Source organism: Myotis lucifugus, unplaced genomic scaffold (genome assembly GCF_000147115.1).
Source record: "Myotis lucifugus unplaced genomic scaffold, Myoluc2.0 scaffold_56, whole genome shotgun sequence".
NCBI lineage: Eukaryota > Metazoa > Chordata > Mammalia > Chiroptera > Vespertilionidae > Myotis > Myotis lucifugus.
Genome location: NW_005871104.1, coordinates 6496154 through 6513672, shown reverse-complemented (window position 1 = coordinate 6513672; position 17519 = coordinate 6496154). Strand labels below are relative to the sequence as shown.

At 48.7% G+C, this 17519-nt stretch overlaps 2 protein-coding genes across 6 annotated transcripts in view; one reads left to right on the top strand and one right to left on the bottom strand.

Moving 5' to 3' along the window:
• LOC102435628 (platelet-derived growth factor receptor-like protein) lies at nt 1-6562 on the top strand. Its single transcript, XM_023754117.1, has 4 exons — nt 1-224; nt 1654-1947; nt 2444-2583; nt 5744-6562. Exons 1-4 carry the CDS (start codon nt 14-16, stop codon nt 5936-5938), a joined length of 840 nt encoding a protein of 279 aa, XP_023609885.1. The 5' UTR covers nt 1-13; the 3' UTR covers nt 5939-6562.
• Nucleotides 6563-6716: 154 nt separating this feature from the next.
• CCDC69 (coiled-coil domain containing 69) overlaps nt 6717-17519 on the bottom strand; it is a 30226-nt gene continuing 19423 nt past the window's right edge. For 2 of the 5 annotated variants that reach the window (XM_006089123.3, XM_014456178.2), the window contains exons 5-9: nt 12303-12376; nt 11149-11250; nt 10552-10671; nt 9149-9246; nt 6717-8459 (exon numbers count right to left, since the gene is read on the bottom strand). In XM_006089123.3, the coding sequence (XP_006089185.1) occupies nt 8282-8459; nt 9149-9246; nt 10552-10671; nt 11149-11250; nt 12303-12376 (572 nt within the window). In that variant the 3' untranslated portion in view covers nt 6717-8281. Of the gene's footprint in view, nt 8460-9148; nt 9247-10551; nt 10672-10871; nt 11024-11148; nt 11251-12302; nt 12377-17519 lie in introns of those variants that run through there. The other 3 variants (XR_002829379.1, XM_023754114.1, XM_023754116.1) reach the window with 3 other exon arrangements.

Genomic DNA, 17519 nt, shown 5'->3' with positions numbered 1-17519 from the left:
GTCAACCAACCCAATGCTGCCACTAAGTGTCCCAAGCCACCCCCTCTCCTGCCCCCACCGACGGTCTTTCAGAATCAAGCACTTCAGCCAGCACAGCCGGTTACAGCTGGTGAACTCCACGGGCGCGGACACCGGGGAGTACAGCTGCTGGGCTCGAGACTGCCAGGATGCCGCCTGCACGGAGGGCGAGGACCGCCAGGGGAAGACCTTCATCTTCGTCACAGGTGCCCTGGAGCAGGGTCTCCAAGCACCGCGGTCCCAGAAAACCCTCCAAACATAACTGTCTAAGTCTTTCCCCTTCGTCCCACCTGCACAGTGAGGGAGTGCGCGAGTGGTCTCCAAGATCCTACCTGTAACCGTCTGGGGTCCCATGGCTAATTCCAAGGAGAACTGAGGAGCCCTACTTTGTCCCACCAAGGAAACAGATGACGCCCCTAGAATCCACTGAGTTTCCCTTACTCAAATCCAACCGTAGCAGTAATGATACCCAACCCAGAGGTCCTTGACCCTGACTCGTGTCACCCGGAAACACCTTAAAAAACACAGGTTTCTGGGCGCCATGCCCATTAAGGCTGGATGAAGCCTGGAGCCCTGGAATGCCAACATTGGGAAGATTTGGGAACCAGCAGTCAGTGCTCCCCAAGTCTGGTTGCCCACTAGGGTCACCTGTGGAACTTTAAACCACCCGATTCTCTCCCCCGCCCCCAGCAAGGTGCTGATTTACTTGGTCTGGGGGTGGTGCCCAGGACTTGGTTATTTATAATCACTTCAGGTGATTCTGATGTCCAGCCAAAGTTAACCATTGCATTTGCCTCACCCTAGAGCGGTTTCATCCAGTACAGATGCCACTAAATCGATGTGGCTATTTAAATCTAAATTAATGAACATGAAATAAAGTTTAAAGTTCAGCTCCTCAGTTGCACGAGCTACATTTGAAATGCCCATGGCTAGTGGTGACATATGACAGCACGGATGCAGAACATTTCCATCTTGACGGAAAGTTCTATTGGACAGCACTGCTCTAGAAAGCTGGTCCCCAGTTAATTCCTACTCATTGAACCATTGTGCACCCAAGAATCTGGCCTGAGGCTATGTTGCTAAAGGTACCTTGAAAGAGTTTGATGAATGTGTGCCTCTCACAGGCCCGGTGCCTCATAGCCAGTATCCCATTTGCTTCTTATCAGCTCTGCAAAGTAGGCCATAATTGCTCCTACTTGACATGTAAGAAGAACCAAGGCTCAGAGGAAGAAAGTGATTTGCTTAAGATCCCACAGTGAGAGGGTGGCAGGACTGGGAATCCAACCAGAAACCTAACTGCAAGTTCAGTACTTCCTGTAATACTTTCCATATAGAAGGACCCTTAGAGACCAAGCCATCTGAACCCCACATTGAACAAATGAAAACACTAAAGACCAGAGAGGGATTTAAGATGCACAATCAGCTAATGACAAAAGCTTGAACCAGCAGGCTGGTCTTCAGCTCCCAGTCCAGAACCCCTTACCAGTGAGGAAAGAACATGGAGAATAGAGAAGGGCAGGGAAAGTGGGATTTCAAATCCTCTCAAGGGACTTATGCTCATGAGTGATGGTAGAGCATCAGGAAACAATACATCTGTCCTAAGCTCATTCTTCTCTCTCCCTCCTTCCTTCCCAGACCCAGAAGAACTCTTTGTCCCCACAGACAATTATTATGAGGTGATACAGTTACGCAGTCATCAACCAGTCCTGCTTCCCTGCCAGGTGACCAACCCCCTGGCCCAGGTGACGCTGCATCGAGAGTTCCCCCCAGAGGAGGTCCCAGTGGATGGTACGGACATCTCCTTTGATGTGAAGAAGGGCTTCACCATCCACCGGCCCCGAGCTTCCTTGGCTGGCTCCCTCTTCTGCTTGGCCAGCCTACGAGGCATGAGACAAATCTCTACCAAGTACATGCTGATCTACATCAACTGTGCGTGAGCCTAGGTCTCTGGGTGGGCAGGGCAGGGCAGGGCAGGGCATGGCAGGGGAGGATATGGGAGGGATGCCTCCTTTGGGAACCTCAGGTTTGGAATCTGTGGATTAGCTCTAAACCACCAACCACCTTTTCACAACACTCCGTGTATTCAACCATCTTGTCCAGAAATAGCCAGGCAATCAGCTATTGAGCTAGCCTGCATCCGTTCAGCCTTTCTGTCTACCCACTTATTCTTAATCAAGTCACATTATTCCATTCATCCATCCTCCCTTCAATCAACCATTCCATTCACCCATCGTCCATCAGATTAACTGTTCCATCACCTACTCATCCTCTATCAATTCATTACAACCATTCACACATCCTCTATCAACTCAACCACCTCAACCATTCATCCTCTATCAATTTAACCATTTCACCCATCCATTCAATCATTGCAACAATCAATTCAACATGTTTGTCCCCATTTCTCCCATCTTCTCCATGGCAGACCCATCATCGTCCCCCAAACCCACCATCCAAGCTTCAACAACATCGGTCCTCCTGGGAGAGAACTTCAGTGTGGCCTGCACGGTTCTGAGTGAGCCAGAGATTGCTGTGGACTTCCGTTGGGAATATCCGGGGCAGAAGGTAAGCAGAGGATGAAAATATGTGTGTATGTGGTGGTGGTGGTGTGTTGAGGCAGGAGTGTGGGAGTGAAGGGTTAGGATGAGGGCCAGGAGCGATCACAGCAGAGTGGAACCCCTGCTTGACTAGGAATCTGGTGAACAGGGATTCTAGTCCCAACTCTGACACTACTAATTTGAGTGACCTTGGGCAAGTCACTTCCCCTTTCTGGGCCTGTGTGTCCTCATCTGTCAAATAGAGCTACTTCTCAGGTTAATGTATAAAAATGTATAATGTGCTCCTTTGTTAATTTATCCAACAATAATTATTGAGCACCCACCACAAGCCAGACACTGTACTGGGTACTGTGACTATGATGCTGAGCCAATAAGAGAGGGCTTCTGCTCTCTGTGAGCTCACAGTTTAAACGGGAAGGGGCAGTGAACAAACGCCATCATCTGGAGAACACTAGGAGCTACATCAAGGATGAAATGGGAAGGTGACCAGGTGTATTTAAGATAGAGCGGTCAGGATGTCTTCTCTGAGGTGACATTCAAGCTGAGGCCCAACCAGCCCAAATCACTTAAAAATGGGAGTTGAGCCGTGTCTTGCTTCTGTCTGTTTTGTATACTTTCGTGTTTTTGTTTCTGATAGAGGGGCTCCTTTTAACATTTCTTTGCCTGGGAAAGCTTTAATTTCTCCTTCATATCTAAAGGATAAAATCCTTGGCTGATGGTTCCCATCTTTCACTATTTTCAATATTTCCTTCCATTCCCTCCTGTCTTGTAATGCTTCTCTTGATAAAATTGCATGATAATCAAATGGGGTTTCCATTGTAGGTTATAGTCTTACTAGAGGCCCGATGCACAAAATTCGTGCAAGAGTAGGCTTTCCTTCCCCCGGCTGCTGGCACTGGCTTCCCTCTGGCACCTGGGACCCGGGCTTCCCTCGCAGCCCTGGCTTCATCCGGGCTTCATCCGGAAGGATGTCCAGTCTAATTAGCATATTATGCTTTTATTATTATAGATTCCCTGGCTGCCTTGAGAATTCTTTTGTCACTCATTTTTGACAATTTAAATACAATGTGTCTTAGAGAAGATCTTTTTGTGTTGGTATAATTATATGTTCAATTAGCTCTCTCAATTTTAAATTCTAGTTCTTTCCATAGGTTGGGAAGTTCTCATCAATTATTTTATTGAACAGGCTTCTCTTTCTTCTATTACATGTATTATCCTTGGGTTGCTCTTCCTAATGTGATCAGTTCTTATAGGGTGCTTTCATTTAAAAAAACAAAAACCCTCTCTTCTTCCTCCTGGGTTATTCCTAGATTCTATCTTCAAGCTTACTAATTCTCTCTTCCATCTGATCTGCTCTATTTCCAATGCTCTCCAATACATTGCACATCTCATTTATTGAGTTATTCAACTCCAGAATTTCTGTTTGGTTCTTTTTTGTAGTTTCAATCTGTTTGGTAAAGTACTCCTTTTTATTGATTTTATTCCTGAGCTCATACAACTGCCTTTCTGAGTTTTCTTGTATACCATTGAGTTTCCTTGTCACTACAATCTTGAATTCTCTGTCATTTAAGTCACAGTCTTCCATGACTTTGAATTTGGAGACTTTTCATTTTCTTTCTGTGCATGTTACCTTGGTTGTTCATGGTATTTGATGGATTGCTTCTCTGTCTGCACATCTGAGGCAGTGAACGCTTGTTTAGATACTGTTCTGCTCTCACTTCAGCACGTTAATAGGTAGGTACTTTCTTTTGTTTCCCTGTAGATGGTGGCATAGCACCAGTTTTTGTGTTCTCTTACCTGCACCATTAGCACCTCTGGGCTAGTGGTGGAGTAGCATCATTAAGGTTGAGGAAAACACTGCAAACCCACTGGGATTCCCCTCTGTGACCAGCTCGCCTCTGTTACATGACATGACCATTGAAGTGAGGGATGTGGTGGGTGGTGGAGAACGGCTTTCATGAGCTCCCAGAGCCACTCCCCCCCCCCAACACACACACTAGTGGCCACTGACCCTGCTGTGTTTTTGGAGGCATCTCACGGCCTCTACTGGGCTCTGCTGAGATGGGTAGGGCAGAAAGGCAAGTTCATGATCTCACATCTGCCCCTCTTACACTCCAGGCCCTACTGTGGGGGCTGCAGCTCCACTTTTTCACCAGGACCTTGCTTGCTGGAGTTGCAGTGGGGAGCAAACCACATCTGTTGCCACCATCCCTGTCCTTCCCTCTTCCCTCTCCCCTTCTCATTCCAATGCGCCCACCTTCAGATGCCCCAATGCGTGGATCTTTCAGGCTGTTTGTGTGTTGAGCTAGGGATCCTCTGAGTTACACATACCCAACTCGTTGTAAATTCAAGGGGAGAAACAAAGGAGTCTTGTCACTCTGCCATGATGGAGATGTCACTTTAGGAACATTTAAAGGCTTCCTGAAAGAGCTGGGATTTGACTTGGAGGGAGGGCTGGACCCAGAAAAAAATGTGCTGAAGGTGAGCCCTGTCCCCAGAGGTTTTAGGACATAGATATAGTGTGTGTGTGTGTGTGGGGGGGGGGTGTGGTGGAGGGGGCGGGGTGTCATTCTCCCACTTGTCAAAAGTGGAAGCTGAGACCCAATAAGAGAAAAAGGACATGCAGATGGTTGGGAGACCATGGCTTCCCTCTGCCAGCATCTCCCCAAACATTTTCTCCTCGAAAAAGAGTGTTCTTAGGAGAACACTGCCTCTTATAACCATCACCCACTTTGGAGATTCAAAACCCACCTGCACACGTGACAGACGCAGTGGTCTGCGTCTCCCCAGTTTAACTTTGCTTGACTCAGTGTTTCCCAGGCAATTTTGATAATGAGTCCCCCACTTCCCCTCTCCGGGGAGGGAGTAGCCATTGACATCCCCGCAGAACCAGAGTGCTACCCATCCACCCAGAGAGGTGCTGCTCCGCCCGTTACCCGCTGCGTGTCCGTGAGTGGGGAGGAGACCCCAGCTGCTCTCCAGGGACTTGACAAGCTTCGCATTTTCCACAAAAAAACCTGGCTTTTCGGGGGCTCTGACACTGAGCTGTGGTCTTGGGCAAGTCACTTCCCCTTCCCCGGAAGGATACGTGGTACCTCTTACCTGCTGGGGCCGGAGTGAGAGATGGCACTGGGAGAAGCTGACAGATGGTTATCTCTTCCCTACAGATGGGCCGACCCCCCTATGTCAGCGAGTGGGCTGACGTGGTCCACAAGGAGGGCCAGGCTCAGCAGGAGGCAGGGAGCACCCTGTATGTGGAAGAGGCCCGGGCTGGGGACGCTGGCGTCTACACCTGCCGGGCCACCAACCTTCAGGGCACTGGGATGGCCACCACCCGTGTCCATGTGACCCGGAGCCCTTGAGTCTCCCCTGCCCCTTCCTAGTCCCTCCCTGACTGCAGGCATCTGCATATGAGCAGTGGGCAGAAGCAGGGGTAGGTAATTGTGTGAACTTTGGTGTTTTATATGCCAAGGAGGTGCCCCCCTTGGGGAGAAAGAACCTTAGCCTTCACCCCTTACACTCTCCCATCTCTACTTTCACCCCTCACTTCATGTTCACTGCCTCACGCCCTGCCCTGACCTGCTCTGAAAGCCAGCTCCATTCCAACCCCAGGTGCAGGGCTGGGCAAAGCCAGGGCCAGGGGGGCACCAGCACCCCGGGAGGAAGCCTAGACCCTGCTGAGCCACCCAGGCCCCAGGATTATTCCTCACAGATGTCTGCCCCTGGCAGAGGTCATCAGCAGGATCCACCTCTTCCCTCTCCCAGGAAAACACAGAGGCCAAGAGAATACTATTGTGTTTCTATTTGGTTTCCATAGCTTGTCTGCCCCAGGGTGAGGCTAAGACCACAGTTTATCTCTCCAGGCACCACAGGCTACACAGGGAAACCCTGTGCTCCCCACAACCTGCCCCCTTTCCAGCCCTGCCCCGCCCATAGAAACAGGCTTTCCAAAGGGCATTCTGCAGCCGCTGGAAGCGCTCTGAACGCAGCCAGAGAAGTTTAGGAAATGCTTTGCTTCTTCCCTGGGACTCTGAAATGTCTGTTAGCATATTAAAGGTTCTGAGAAGGCCTGCAACTGGCAGATCTGCTTCATCGGATTGAACCTAGAGTTGCTCAAATTACTTGGCCACCACTTTTCCCAGGCAGGCTTTGGAGAAAGTTACGTGAAGAAGTCCGCGTGTAACTCACTCCAGAGCTGCCCCAAGGCTCCTGGATAACCCGTCTGCCCACCGCTGGACTCCCCTAGCCCTGCAGAACCCCCAGAACTAGAAATGAATGAAGAAGGCAGCTGGGACCGTGGGGGGAAACCTTAGTTCTAGTGGACTAACTTTTCCTACGAGCTGGCCCAGGGCTGGGGGCCTCAGGCAAGGCCCTTGGACTCCTGTGATCTGTCTGCTTTGATGTTGAAGAGAGGTAAGAACCTGCTTCAATATTTTATGCAGATCGGAGGGGGAGGTGTGTTGAAAAGCATTTAATTAAAATGCTCTATGCAAGGAAGGTTGTTATTATAGCCTCCTGCTGACCGGAAGCTTCCTGAGAAGAATCTTAAATCCACAGATAGGAGGGCCGATTGGCCTGCCTGGGTGAGTTGCTCCAGCCACCCCTTTGCACTGGTGGGGAAGCGGAGGGCCAGGTGCTAGGGGCCTGGGGTCAGGGGTGGTAGAAGGAGTTAAGGTGCGAGCAGGAGTAAAAGAGACTGGAGTGAGTGGGGGCCAGAGAGAGGGAGGAGGAGAGACTGTCACAGACTTGATCTTCCCAGAGCCTGGGGAGAAAGAAAAAGCACACGATGAGACCTGAATGGCAGATGAGGCCCCTGTCCTGGCTCTGTGAGCCCCACTCCCCACCTAGGTTTCCTCATCTGGACAGAGAGGAGGTTCCAGCATTGGCTGTGGAGTGATTCAGATGCACCAGGTGGGCCCTGTGCCCACGTGGCACTGAGACTGAGGACCCGGAGGGCTGAGGAGTGAGCTTTGCCTGGTCAAGGAGGAGCTCTGGCCACACGCCCTGGCTTACCAGACTCTGGGAGCAGGAGCAGTGGCATGTCCGATGCCCTGCCCAGACCCTGCCTTGGCTGGGTGGCCCCTGGCACTGCCAGCCCCAAGGGCCTCCATTGACCCCCTCCCAGATGCTCCCTTTCCCAGGTGAATCATAGGGTTTGGCCCACTTCCTCCCCTGTCCCGAAGTCCCTATCTGATCTTCAGACAATCCTAGAATGGGACACTGTCTGACGTAAGAGTCATTTGCTCAGTTCCCCCATCCGCTTTAGAGGAGCGGTAAACTGAGGCTGAGAGAAGGCCAGGGCAGAAGTGCGGACATCTAGGGGTAGGTTGATGAGCTGGCAGCAAAGCTGACAAGTTAAGATCAGGAGGTTGTGTCCTCTTTGTCCGATGCTCAAAGCAGCACAGGCTCCCCCTGGGAAAAGCCTCAAAACTCCCTGATTTGAACAGAGAGTGGGGGGGAGGGGCGGAAGGGCTCCTCTTGCTTGTTCCCTGGGCCAACTTGAGGGAAGGCTTCCTGGGGCCTCTAACGCCCATGGGTGAGTCTACGTGGCCCGAGCCCCGCGGCTCACCGGGCACACACCCTGGCTCCCATCTCTCTCCTGCCCTCGTCCCTCCTGGGGACAGAACGAGAGGCTCCTGCCGTCTCCTCTGAAGGTCCTGCAGAGGGAGCGGTGACACAGGCGGCATGGTGGCCAGGCTCTGAGCCTATGTGGCCAGGAAGGAGACCTCAGTGGGCGTGACGGAGGCCAGGGGGAAGGCGGGGGAGACGTCAGCCCCGAGGACCCGGTACAGCAGCTCCTCCTTCTCCTGCTGCAGCTGTCGCCTCAGCTGCGACTCCTTCTCCAGGGCCTCCTGGGCGAGCAGCAGGTCCTCCGAGAGCTGCCTGTGGGTGCAGACAGAGGCCAGGGTTGCCCCTCAGGGTCTCCAGTGGCTGCAGAGACCAACCCGTTCCTCTAGGATCTCTTCCATAGATGGGTCACCCGCTTGCCCCAGGGTCCCCACCGCCCCACCAGGCCCCCTCGCATGCAAGAGGTGACTTGATCTGTTGACCAAGGAGCCCTCACGGGCAGACAGCTCTGGGTTCAAATCTGCCCCATCCCTTAGCTGTGTCTCCTTGGACAAGTTATTTACTCTTGTCAAATTTCAGTTCCCTCATTTGTAAAATGGGAATGAGAATAAGGGGACCCAGCTCTTAGAGTAATAAGGAGGATAGGTGATATGTATTCATCAAATTATGTCTGACATGATATCAGCTCTGATTTACTAAGCCCTTAGATCTGATTCATTCACGTACATTCATTCATTCTTTGGGCCTCCTGAGCTAGTCTCAGATTGGGCTTCCCATGAAGCCCCCTCAGCCAGGGTGGGGACAAACGGGTACTAATCAGGGCCTTTGATTTAGGTTTCCAGGCAGAGTTGGTCCCCAGGGATACTGGCTCCCAAGGAAGGAGGAGCCACATTCCCCGGATAGGCCTGGGCCCACCCGTCAGCCCATTCCCTGGGCTTCTCTGAGACTCGCCACTGGAGGTTTTGGCAACAAGGGTAGAGGAGTGGAGGCCGGGGAACAGCTACCTGGACACAACCGCCTGGTTGCGGCCTCGGACGTGGAGGTCCTCGTTCTCCTGCTGGAGGGTGGTGATCTTCTCCTCCAGCATCAGGTTTTTTTCTTTCTGTAACAAATCAGGACGAGCTCAGATGGCCACCAAACACTGTGTGCCGTCACCTCCCTCTTATCTGTGGGCCCTAAAATCGCTGACTCACTCTAGACCAAATGTTACAGTTCATGGAGCAAGAAGATGCCTTTAAAAAAAATAAAGCTAAGGAGGCACAGGGGGCGGCCCGTTTTTCATTTGGCCACATGAGAATGTTACAAAAAGGATACGGCCACCACCACCTAGTATTGCCATCATTTCAGAAGAGAAAGGATGTTCTTGGTTCTCCAAAAATCAGGGGATAGACTATATAGAAATAAAATGAAGTGTGCCTGTTCTGCTAGGCCATAAAAATGGTTGGACAAAATGAATAGGGAACATTTGAGATTAAATGTCTGATTAAAATATAGGTTGTGGCACGCACAGGCCAGGGAGACTTCTTCCAGAGCCACGTAATCTCATGCAGATCCAACCCCCGGTTTCCAAGACCTCCCTTCTCCTGCAGACACAGCCGCCTGTGTCCTCAATACCCTCTGCTCCCAGGCCTGTCCCCGGTCACTCAGGCCTCCCATATCTGTCTGGTTTTCAGCCTTCCTCAGCCCCTGCCTGACACGTGACATCTGCCAGGCCCTCCTCATTAGCCAGGCTGCACCCTGGTGTCACCCATGTGACAGCAACACCAGTGGCCAAGAAAAGTGCAGGGCCCAGATGACAAGGAGCCACTGCTTGACCCAGACTGGCCACAGAGCAGTCTCAGCATGGGTGGCAGGTCAAAGCTGGTGGGGCCTCATCTGGGTCCCGCCCTCTGCACACTCCACTGAGGAGGGGGGTCTACCCTCTGCACACTCCACTGAGGAGGGGGGGGCCTACCCTCTGCACACTCCACTGAGGGGGGCCTACCCTCTGCACACTCCACTGAGGAGGTCCCACCCTCTGCACACTCCACTGAGGAGGTCCTACCCTCTGCACACTCCACTGAGGGGGGCCCACCCTCTGCACACTCCACTGAGGGGGGCCTACCCTCTGCACACTCCACTGAGGGGGGCCCACCTTCTGCACACTCCACTGAGGGGGTCCTACCCTCTGCACACTCCACTGAGGGGGTCCTACCCTCTGCACACTCCACTGAGGGGGGTTCTACCCTCTGCACACTCCACTGAGGGGGTCCTACCCTCTGCACACTCCACTGAGGGGGTCCCACCCTCTGCACACTCCACTGAAGGGGGTCCTACCCTCTGCACACTCCACTGAAGAAATGCTCAGAAAGCAGAGGCTGAGGCTGTAACCTCCCTGGACACCCCCGCTCCCACTTTCTTCACGTACCACTGTTTCCATGAGGATCAGCCGCTTGTCTAGCTCATGAATACGTTCATTCTTCATCTCAATGACGAAGTGCAAGCTCTCCAGCTCCTGCTCCCAGAACTGACTGGGGCTCCCGTGATCGTAGGCAGGGACATGAGTGGCTTCATCAGACCAGCAGGCAGAGGGCAGGTGCTGTCTCCCTCTTCCCCGCTCTGCCTCCAACTCATGGTCTGACTTACAGAAGTCTCCTCCCTTTCTTGGCCCACGGTAAGTGCTTCACATGCTCACTCTATCCCAATAACATCCCTTGAGACATCACAGATGAGGAAACCGTGGCTCAGACAGGTTAAGTTGCTGTGCTAAGTGGTCGGTTTGCCGTTTGCACCTAATTCTCCCTGAATCCAGAGCCCGAGCATTTTACTAACCCATATGCGTCTCTCTGAGCCTTGCTTCCCCTGCCCCAGGGACACGGGGACCCTGTGTCTTCCGGTCCCTGGTGAAGAGAAGAATGTCAAGTCTGATCTCTGTCCTTGAAGAGGGCTTGGCCTTTCCTGTGGCCCAGACCTCGACCTCCCTGGAGATTCCAGAAGGAAAGGCCCCAGGTGTCCTGCCACCCACCTGGATGTGCTTCTTATAGTCTCGGCTCAGGATGGACTCCTCCACCCTCTTCATCTTGGCCTGGAAGGCCTCCAGCTGGGAGCTCAGTCCATCGATGGTCTCCTGGAGCAGGAGCGGATGATCAAAGCCTGGCTCACGGAGGCAGTAGGTGGCTTCTCCACCTCCCAGAGAGGGATCCGTTTGGGTTCCTCAGCCTGTCTGCTCTACCACACCCAACGAGGCAGGCGCAGACCACTTCAACCACTGCTTGAAACACACCGGCCCCGCCTCATGTCCTAAAGCCTTTACTGCCCCTCCATAGCCGTGGTTACTGCACACTCCACTGAGGAGGTCCTACCCTCTGCACAATGTCCTGGTATTCAAGGCCGGTGTTAGCTTGGCATTCACAGTACCTCCAATCCAAGCTCAATACACTCTCCCCGGCTCATCTCCACGGCTCCCGCTACACACCACCTCCTGCAGCCAAATATCACATCACCCCTCCAACTGCAAGGTGCATCCTTGTCTCCACAGCTTTCCCCTGCCAGGGATTTCCTCCACCTAAACCTTGCCCATTACCTTTAGGACAGAATGCACCCCTTAATATGATGCACAGGCTCCGCTGCGTTTGGCCCTTGCCTACCTCTCCAGCCCCAGTTCTCTCTCCCACTCTACGCTACACCCCAGGCATCTTGGGCTTCTTCCAGTCCCACAGGTATTCCATATGGTCCCCGCTCCTCCATGCCTTGAAACACACTGGTTTTTGTTTTTGTTTTTTTTCTGCATAAGGCACCTTTCCTACCCTTGTTCTGAAGAATTCCAACCTATCCTCCAGGCTCTGGTTTCGATCTCACTCCCTTTAGGAAATCCCTGACCACCCAGATTGGGCCGGATGCCTTCTTTCATGCTTCCACAGGTCCCAGTCATCCGTCCACTCACCAGTCTCATCACACTGTGGCAGCAGCCCATGACGTCTCCAAGATCCTCCCAACAGTTTTTGCAAAATAGGCCAACCCTAATCTCAAGCTTGGCTGTCCTATCAAGGCCTGGATACGTGGAAGGCAATCAAGTCTGTCCCTCAGGCCCAGGTAGAGGCCACCAGCTTTGGCTGTTTGGGGCTCCGTGCTGCTCCTCCCCTCCTCTCACAGAGACTGACATGGCCCAGCCCCTCTTACCTGCAGGGCCGCCTTGGCCTCCTGGAAGGAGTGGGTAAGGGCTTCCTTCTCTTGCTCCTGTGAGGCCCGGAGGACTGTAGGGAAAGGAGACCTCTATGAGCTCAGACACCCAGACATGCCACCCTAAAGCCTTCTGGCAGGCCCACGGTGGCCAACAGTGTGGGGATGCTCCTATCCTTCCTCCTATCTCATGGGCATGGGGCTGTGTCAGAAATAAAGTAGATATATAATAAAAGCTCATGGAAATGGCAATAAATTATGTCCTGCGAGGAACCATGAACCCTACCAGATTATGGGTGCCACCCACGCGTTGCTGAGGCTAAGATCCAAAGGTCTTACGTCAAGCTGTTCATCTCAGTCCACAGCATGCGTGGAAAATGCGTGGGGCCGATGTTTTGTAAGCTGGGTTACCCAATCATGAAATCACTGAGGTATGACTCGTCAAACCACGGCACAAACTATGGTAAGTACATTAGATTTGGGGCATGGAAGTCCACCTGGTCCTGATCCTGCTTCTTCAAAACTGAGGATCTTTGAGGTCACTTAAAATATCTAGAAGTCCTTTTACCTTGAATGTGAAACGGGTCAATAAGCTTGACAACGAGGCCAGGACATGCAAGGACTTTGCAGGCTGCACAGTGCTGTGCTGAGCTGGATTTATTCATTCCCCAAATCAATAGAGTAATATTTTTCATCCCACCTCCTCTACAAAGTACCTTCTGGAAAATTCCAACCATGTCTCAATGGAAAGAAGACAGCACAGAAATGACCAATCAACAGTGGATGGGAAAGGGGACAGAGAGGACAGGAAAGGTTAATACAGCCAAAGGCCCAGGGACAGAGGGTCTGTCAGAGTGGGCAGTGACACAGAGAAGGGAATGTTCAGTAATAGAAATGTGATAGGGCTGTCAAAACTGGAAAAGACAGTTATAGAAAAATTACAGGCTTAATTTTTTTAAAAATCATGGGTCTAATTTGCCTAATTAATTTGCCCATCAGTACAGGTTCTGGTTCCAGGTAAGAAGGGGGAAGCTGAATGTGGTTATAAAACCTGAACAGAATAAATGAAGCTGCTGTTTCTAGACTCTGAAAAGTAAATGGTGGCAGGCCGACTGGGCAAGAAGACCAGAATCTGAAGTACCACTGAATCAGGAGATTTAAACAAGACCCAGAATCTCTTGTACTCAAATATTCAAAAAGATAACAATACAAAATTGCTCAGCATATTGAATCCAAAATGGCTCAGCACACAATCCCAAATACTTAGCATACGAAGTAGCAAGATAATCGCCCTAGCCCGTTTGTCTCAGTGGATAGAGTGTTGGCCTGTGGACTGAAGGGTCCTGGGTTCGAATGTGGTCAAGGGCACATGCCTGGGTTGCAGGCTTGATCCCTAGTAGGGGGCATGCAGGAGGCAGCCAATCAACGATTCTCTCTCATCATTGATGTTTCTCTCTCCCTCTCCCTTCCTCTCTGAAGTCAATCAAAATATATTTTAAAAAAAGAAAAGAAAATCTCAACTTGCCAGAAAAGAAATCCAACAGATGCCAACACTGAGACGCCACAGAATCATTACCAGAGACTTAAGGCAGACATTATAAAAGCGCCATGAAGTCATCAGGGTGAGCACTCTTAGGAAGAATGGAAAATAGGAATTCTTAGCAAATAAACAGAACATATGAAGAAGAACTAAAAGGAAATTTTAGAACTTAAAAAGTACAATAAATGAAATACAAACTCACTGAGTGGGCTCAATAGAAGAATAGAGATGACATGAGAAAGAGCTAATGAAGCTGAAGTTAATCAGTAGAAATTATCCAATCTGAACAACAGAGAGAAAATATTAGAAAAACTGGACAGAGCCTCGGGGACCTTTAGGATAACCTCAAAATGTCTAACATTTGTGTCATTAGTCTCAAAAAGAGAAGAGTGTAGTGCAGAAAACCTATTTAAAGAAAGAATGGTTGAATGCTCCCCAAATATGGCAAGACAAACCTACAGATTAAAGATGCTCACTGAACCCCAAATGAAGTAAACCCAAAGGAGTCCACACCCAGACATATCACTTATGAGAACTAATGACAAAGAAAAAAACCTGGAATGAAACCAGAGAAAAATGGTGTCTTATTTAGAAAAAACAACAGTTTGAATGACTGTGGATTTCTCATTAGAAACCTTAGTGACTAGAAGGAACAGCACATTTAAAAATTGCTGAAATAAAAACAACAACAACTATAAATCTAGAACCCTATATCCAGTAAAAATATTCCTCAGGAAAGAAGGTAAAATAAAGACATTCTCAGATGAAGGCATACTAAAAAAAAAAATTCATCACCAGCAGACTTGCGTTAAAAGAATTGCTCAAGGAAATTAATTATTCAGACAGAAGGCAAACAACACCAGAGAGAAACCTGGAACTTCAGGAATACAGAAAGAGCAACAGAACTAGGGAATACCTGGGTAATATAACAGGCTATTCTTCTTCCCTGAGCTCTTTAAAACATGATTGATGGTTAAAAGCAAAAATTATAACATTGTCTGATGGGTTATTCAATATATGTCAATGTAAGACATCAGACAAGTACAAGAAAAAGGGGAGAGATTAGAGGGATGTATATGATGGTAAGATGTCTATATTCTGCTTGAAGTGGTAAAATATTAATTTAAGTAGACTGTTACATTTACTGTAATTCTTAGAGCAATGATTATACACACACACACACACACACACACACACACACACAGAAAGTTATAGTAAAAAAGACAATAGGTAACATAGATCTAAATGTAAAACTTAAATCTATAAAACTTCTGGAAGACAACATAGAAGACCTTTGTTACTTGGGGTTCAGCAAAGAGTTTTTAAAATGATACCAAAAGCATCTAGATATATATAAAAGCCTAATATGCTAATTGTCCCTCTGATAGTTCAATCAGTCGCTATAATGCGCATTGACCACCAGGGGGCAGACACTCTGACCAGTAAGTTAGCTGGTGTCTAGCCGGTCAGGACTGGGCAAGATAGGCCAGACATGCCCTGGAGCCCTCCTGTGGTTCCTCCCCACCCTGATCCATTGTGTACCAGTGGGGTCCCTTGGCCTGGCCTGCACCCTCTCGCAATCCGGGACCCCTCGGGGGATGCTGGAGAGCCAGTTTCAGCCTGATCCATGCAGGCCAGGCTGAGGGATGCCACTGGTGCATGAATCTGTGCACCAGGCCTCTAGTAATCAATAAAATAGAAAATAATACATTGGAATTTATCAAAACGAAAAGTTTTGCTGTTAAGAGAATGAAAAGACAAACAAACCCACAGTCTAGAACAGTGGTTCTCAACCTTCTGGCCCTTTAAATACAGTTCCTCATGTTGTGACCCAACCATAAAATTATTTTCGTTGCTACTTCATAACTGTAATGTTACTACTGTTATGAATCGTAATGTAAATATCTGATATGCAGGATGGCCTTAGGTAACCCCTGTGAAAGGGTCGTTCGACCGCTAAAGGGGTCATGACCTACAGGTTGAGAACCACTAGAAGAATATATTTGCAAATACAAAGGACTCACATTAAAAAATATAAAGACCTCTCAAAACTCAACAGTAAGAACAAGCAAGCTAATTAAAATGGGCAAAATATGTGAAAAGACATTTGACCAGAGGCTATATAGACAGCAAGCAAGCACAAGAAAAGGTGTTCCATAGCATTAGTCATTATTGAAATGTAAGTTTAACCCACAAAGAAATATCACTGCACACCTATTAGAACAGCTACAGCGAAAAATATTGACAAGTATTGGCAAGAAAGAATAGTAGGACTCATACATTGCTGATGGAATGAAATGATGGTCACTTGGGACCACAGTTTAGCCATTTCTCATAAAGCTACACCTACATTTATTATGTGACCTATCAATCCAACTCCTATGGATTTACCCAAGAGAAATGGAAACTTACGTCCACACAAAACCCTGTGCTCACATGTTTAGAAGAGATGTATTCATAATCGCCTCGAATTGGAAACAACCCAATGTCCCACAAGTGAATGAGTGAACAATGCAATGCAACTCAGAGATGAAAATGAACACACTAATGATGCATGCAACAACCTGGATGAATCTCAAAGGCATCAGGATGAATGGTATTGCATTATAAAAATGGTATTGTGTTATTTTGTTTATATAACAGCCTCAAAAAGACAAAACGAATAGATCAGTGGGGGGTAGGGGAGGATATGAGTACAAAAGGGCAGCCTGGGAGAATATTTTTGGGGTGATGGAACTGTTTTATACCAGATTATGGTGATGGTTACATGAATCTATACATGTGCTAGAATTTATGAAATTGTATACCCCAAATAGTCAATTTTGTTTTAAAAAATAAAAACAAAAATAGAAAATAAAAGACAAAAAAAGGTCATCAAATGTGGAAAACCACCACTATCCTCTCCCAGTTACCTGTACACCTTCCCCCAAACAAAGCCCATATATTTCCCCCCACACTGTGCATTCATTTAATACATGTTTATGTAGCACTTAATATGTGCCAAGAAATTTAATAATAACTAGGAAAGAATTCTGACTGATGAGAAGAACTTAAGACAGTCCCTTCTCCTCTGGGGTTTTATAATAGGACATTTTTCTTGTCAATATATTTATAACGCTAAAAATCACATCCAAGCAAGGTTTGGAGGACAGTTGTTTTCCCACAATAGCCTTGTAAGGCAGGGAAGGTAGATTTTAAATATTTCGGAAATGAACTGAGATGCAAGGTAGATTTTAGAGTCACAAAAAGTGTACTGAGGTCAAGAGACAGGCCCAGCTTCACGAGGTGTTTCACGGGGTGTATTAGTATTAAAACGCAACTCTTCCAATTCCCAGGGCGAGGGCCTCAATTCCACTTCAAAACATTTTGTGCTAATGTTGCAATATGTTTCAAGATTCTTAAAATTGTTTAGACCTCTGTTCTAGTTATTCCATTTCTGGGCATCTGAGGACATCATGTGAAACGTGTGCAAATCTTTATGCAAAAGACGTTCAGCGCAGTGTTATTCATAGTAGTTAAAATCTAGATGTCTAGACTCATGGGAACCTAAGGAAAACCATGTATGCAATTGTCTAGCCTTCATAAACAGTTTAGTGACAGCATAATTACATGGATACATGTTTAATAGAATGTTAAAGTGAAAAGAACAGGGTACAAAATATTACCTATAAGTAATC

Coding starts and splice junctions, on each gene's coding strand:
- LOC102435628 (XM_023754117.1), top strand. CDS start 14: ATGCTGCCACTAAGTGTCCCAAGCCACCCCCTCTCCTGCCCCCACCGA. Junction 225..1,653: donor GACCTTCATCTTCGTCACAG/GTGCCCTGGAGC, acceptor CTTCCTTCCCAG/ACCCAGAAGAACTCTTTGTC. Junction 2,584..5,743: donor GGGAATATCCGGGGCAGAAG/GTAAGCAGAGGA, acceptor TCTTCCCTACAG/ATGGGCCGACCCCCCTATGT.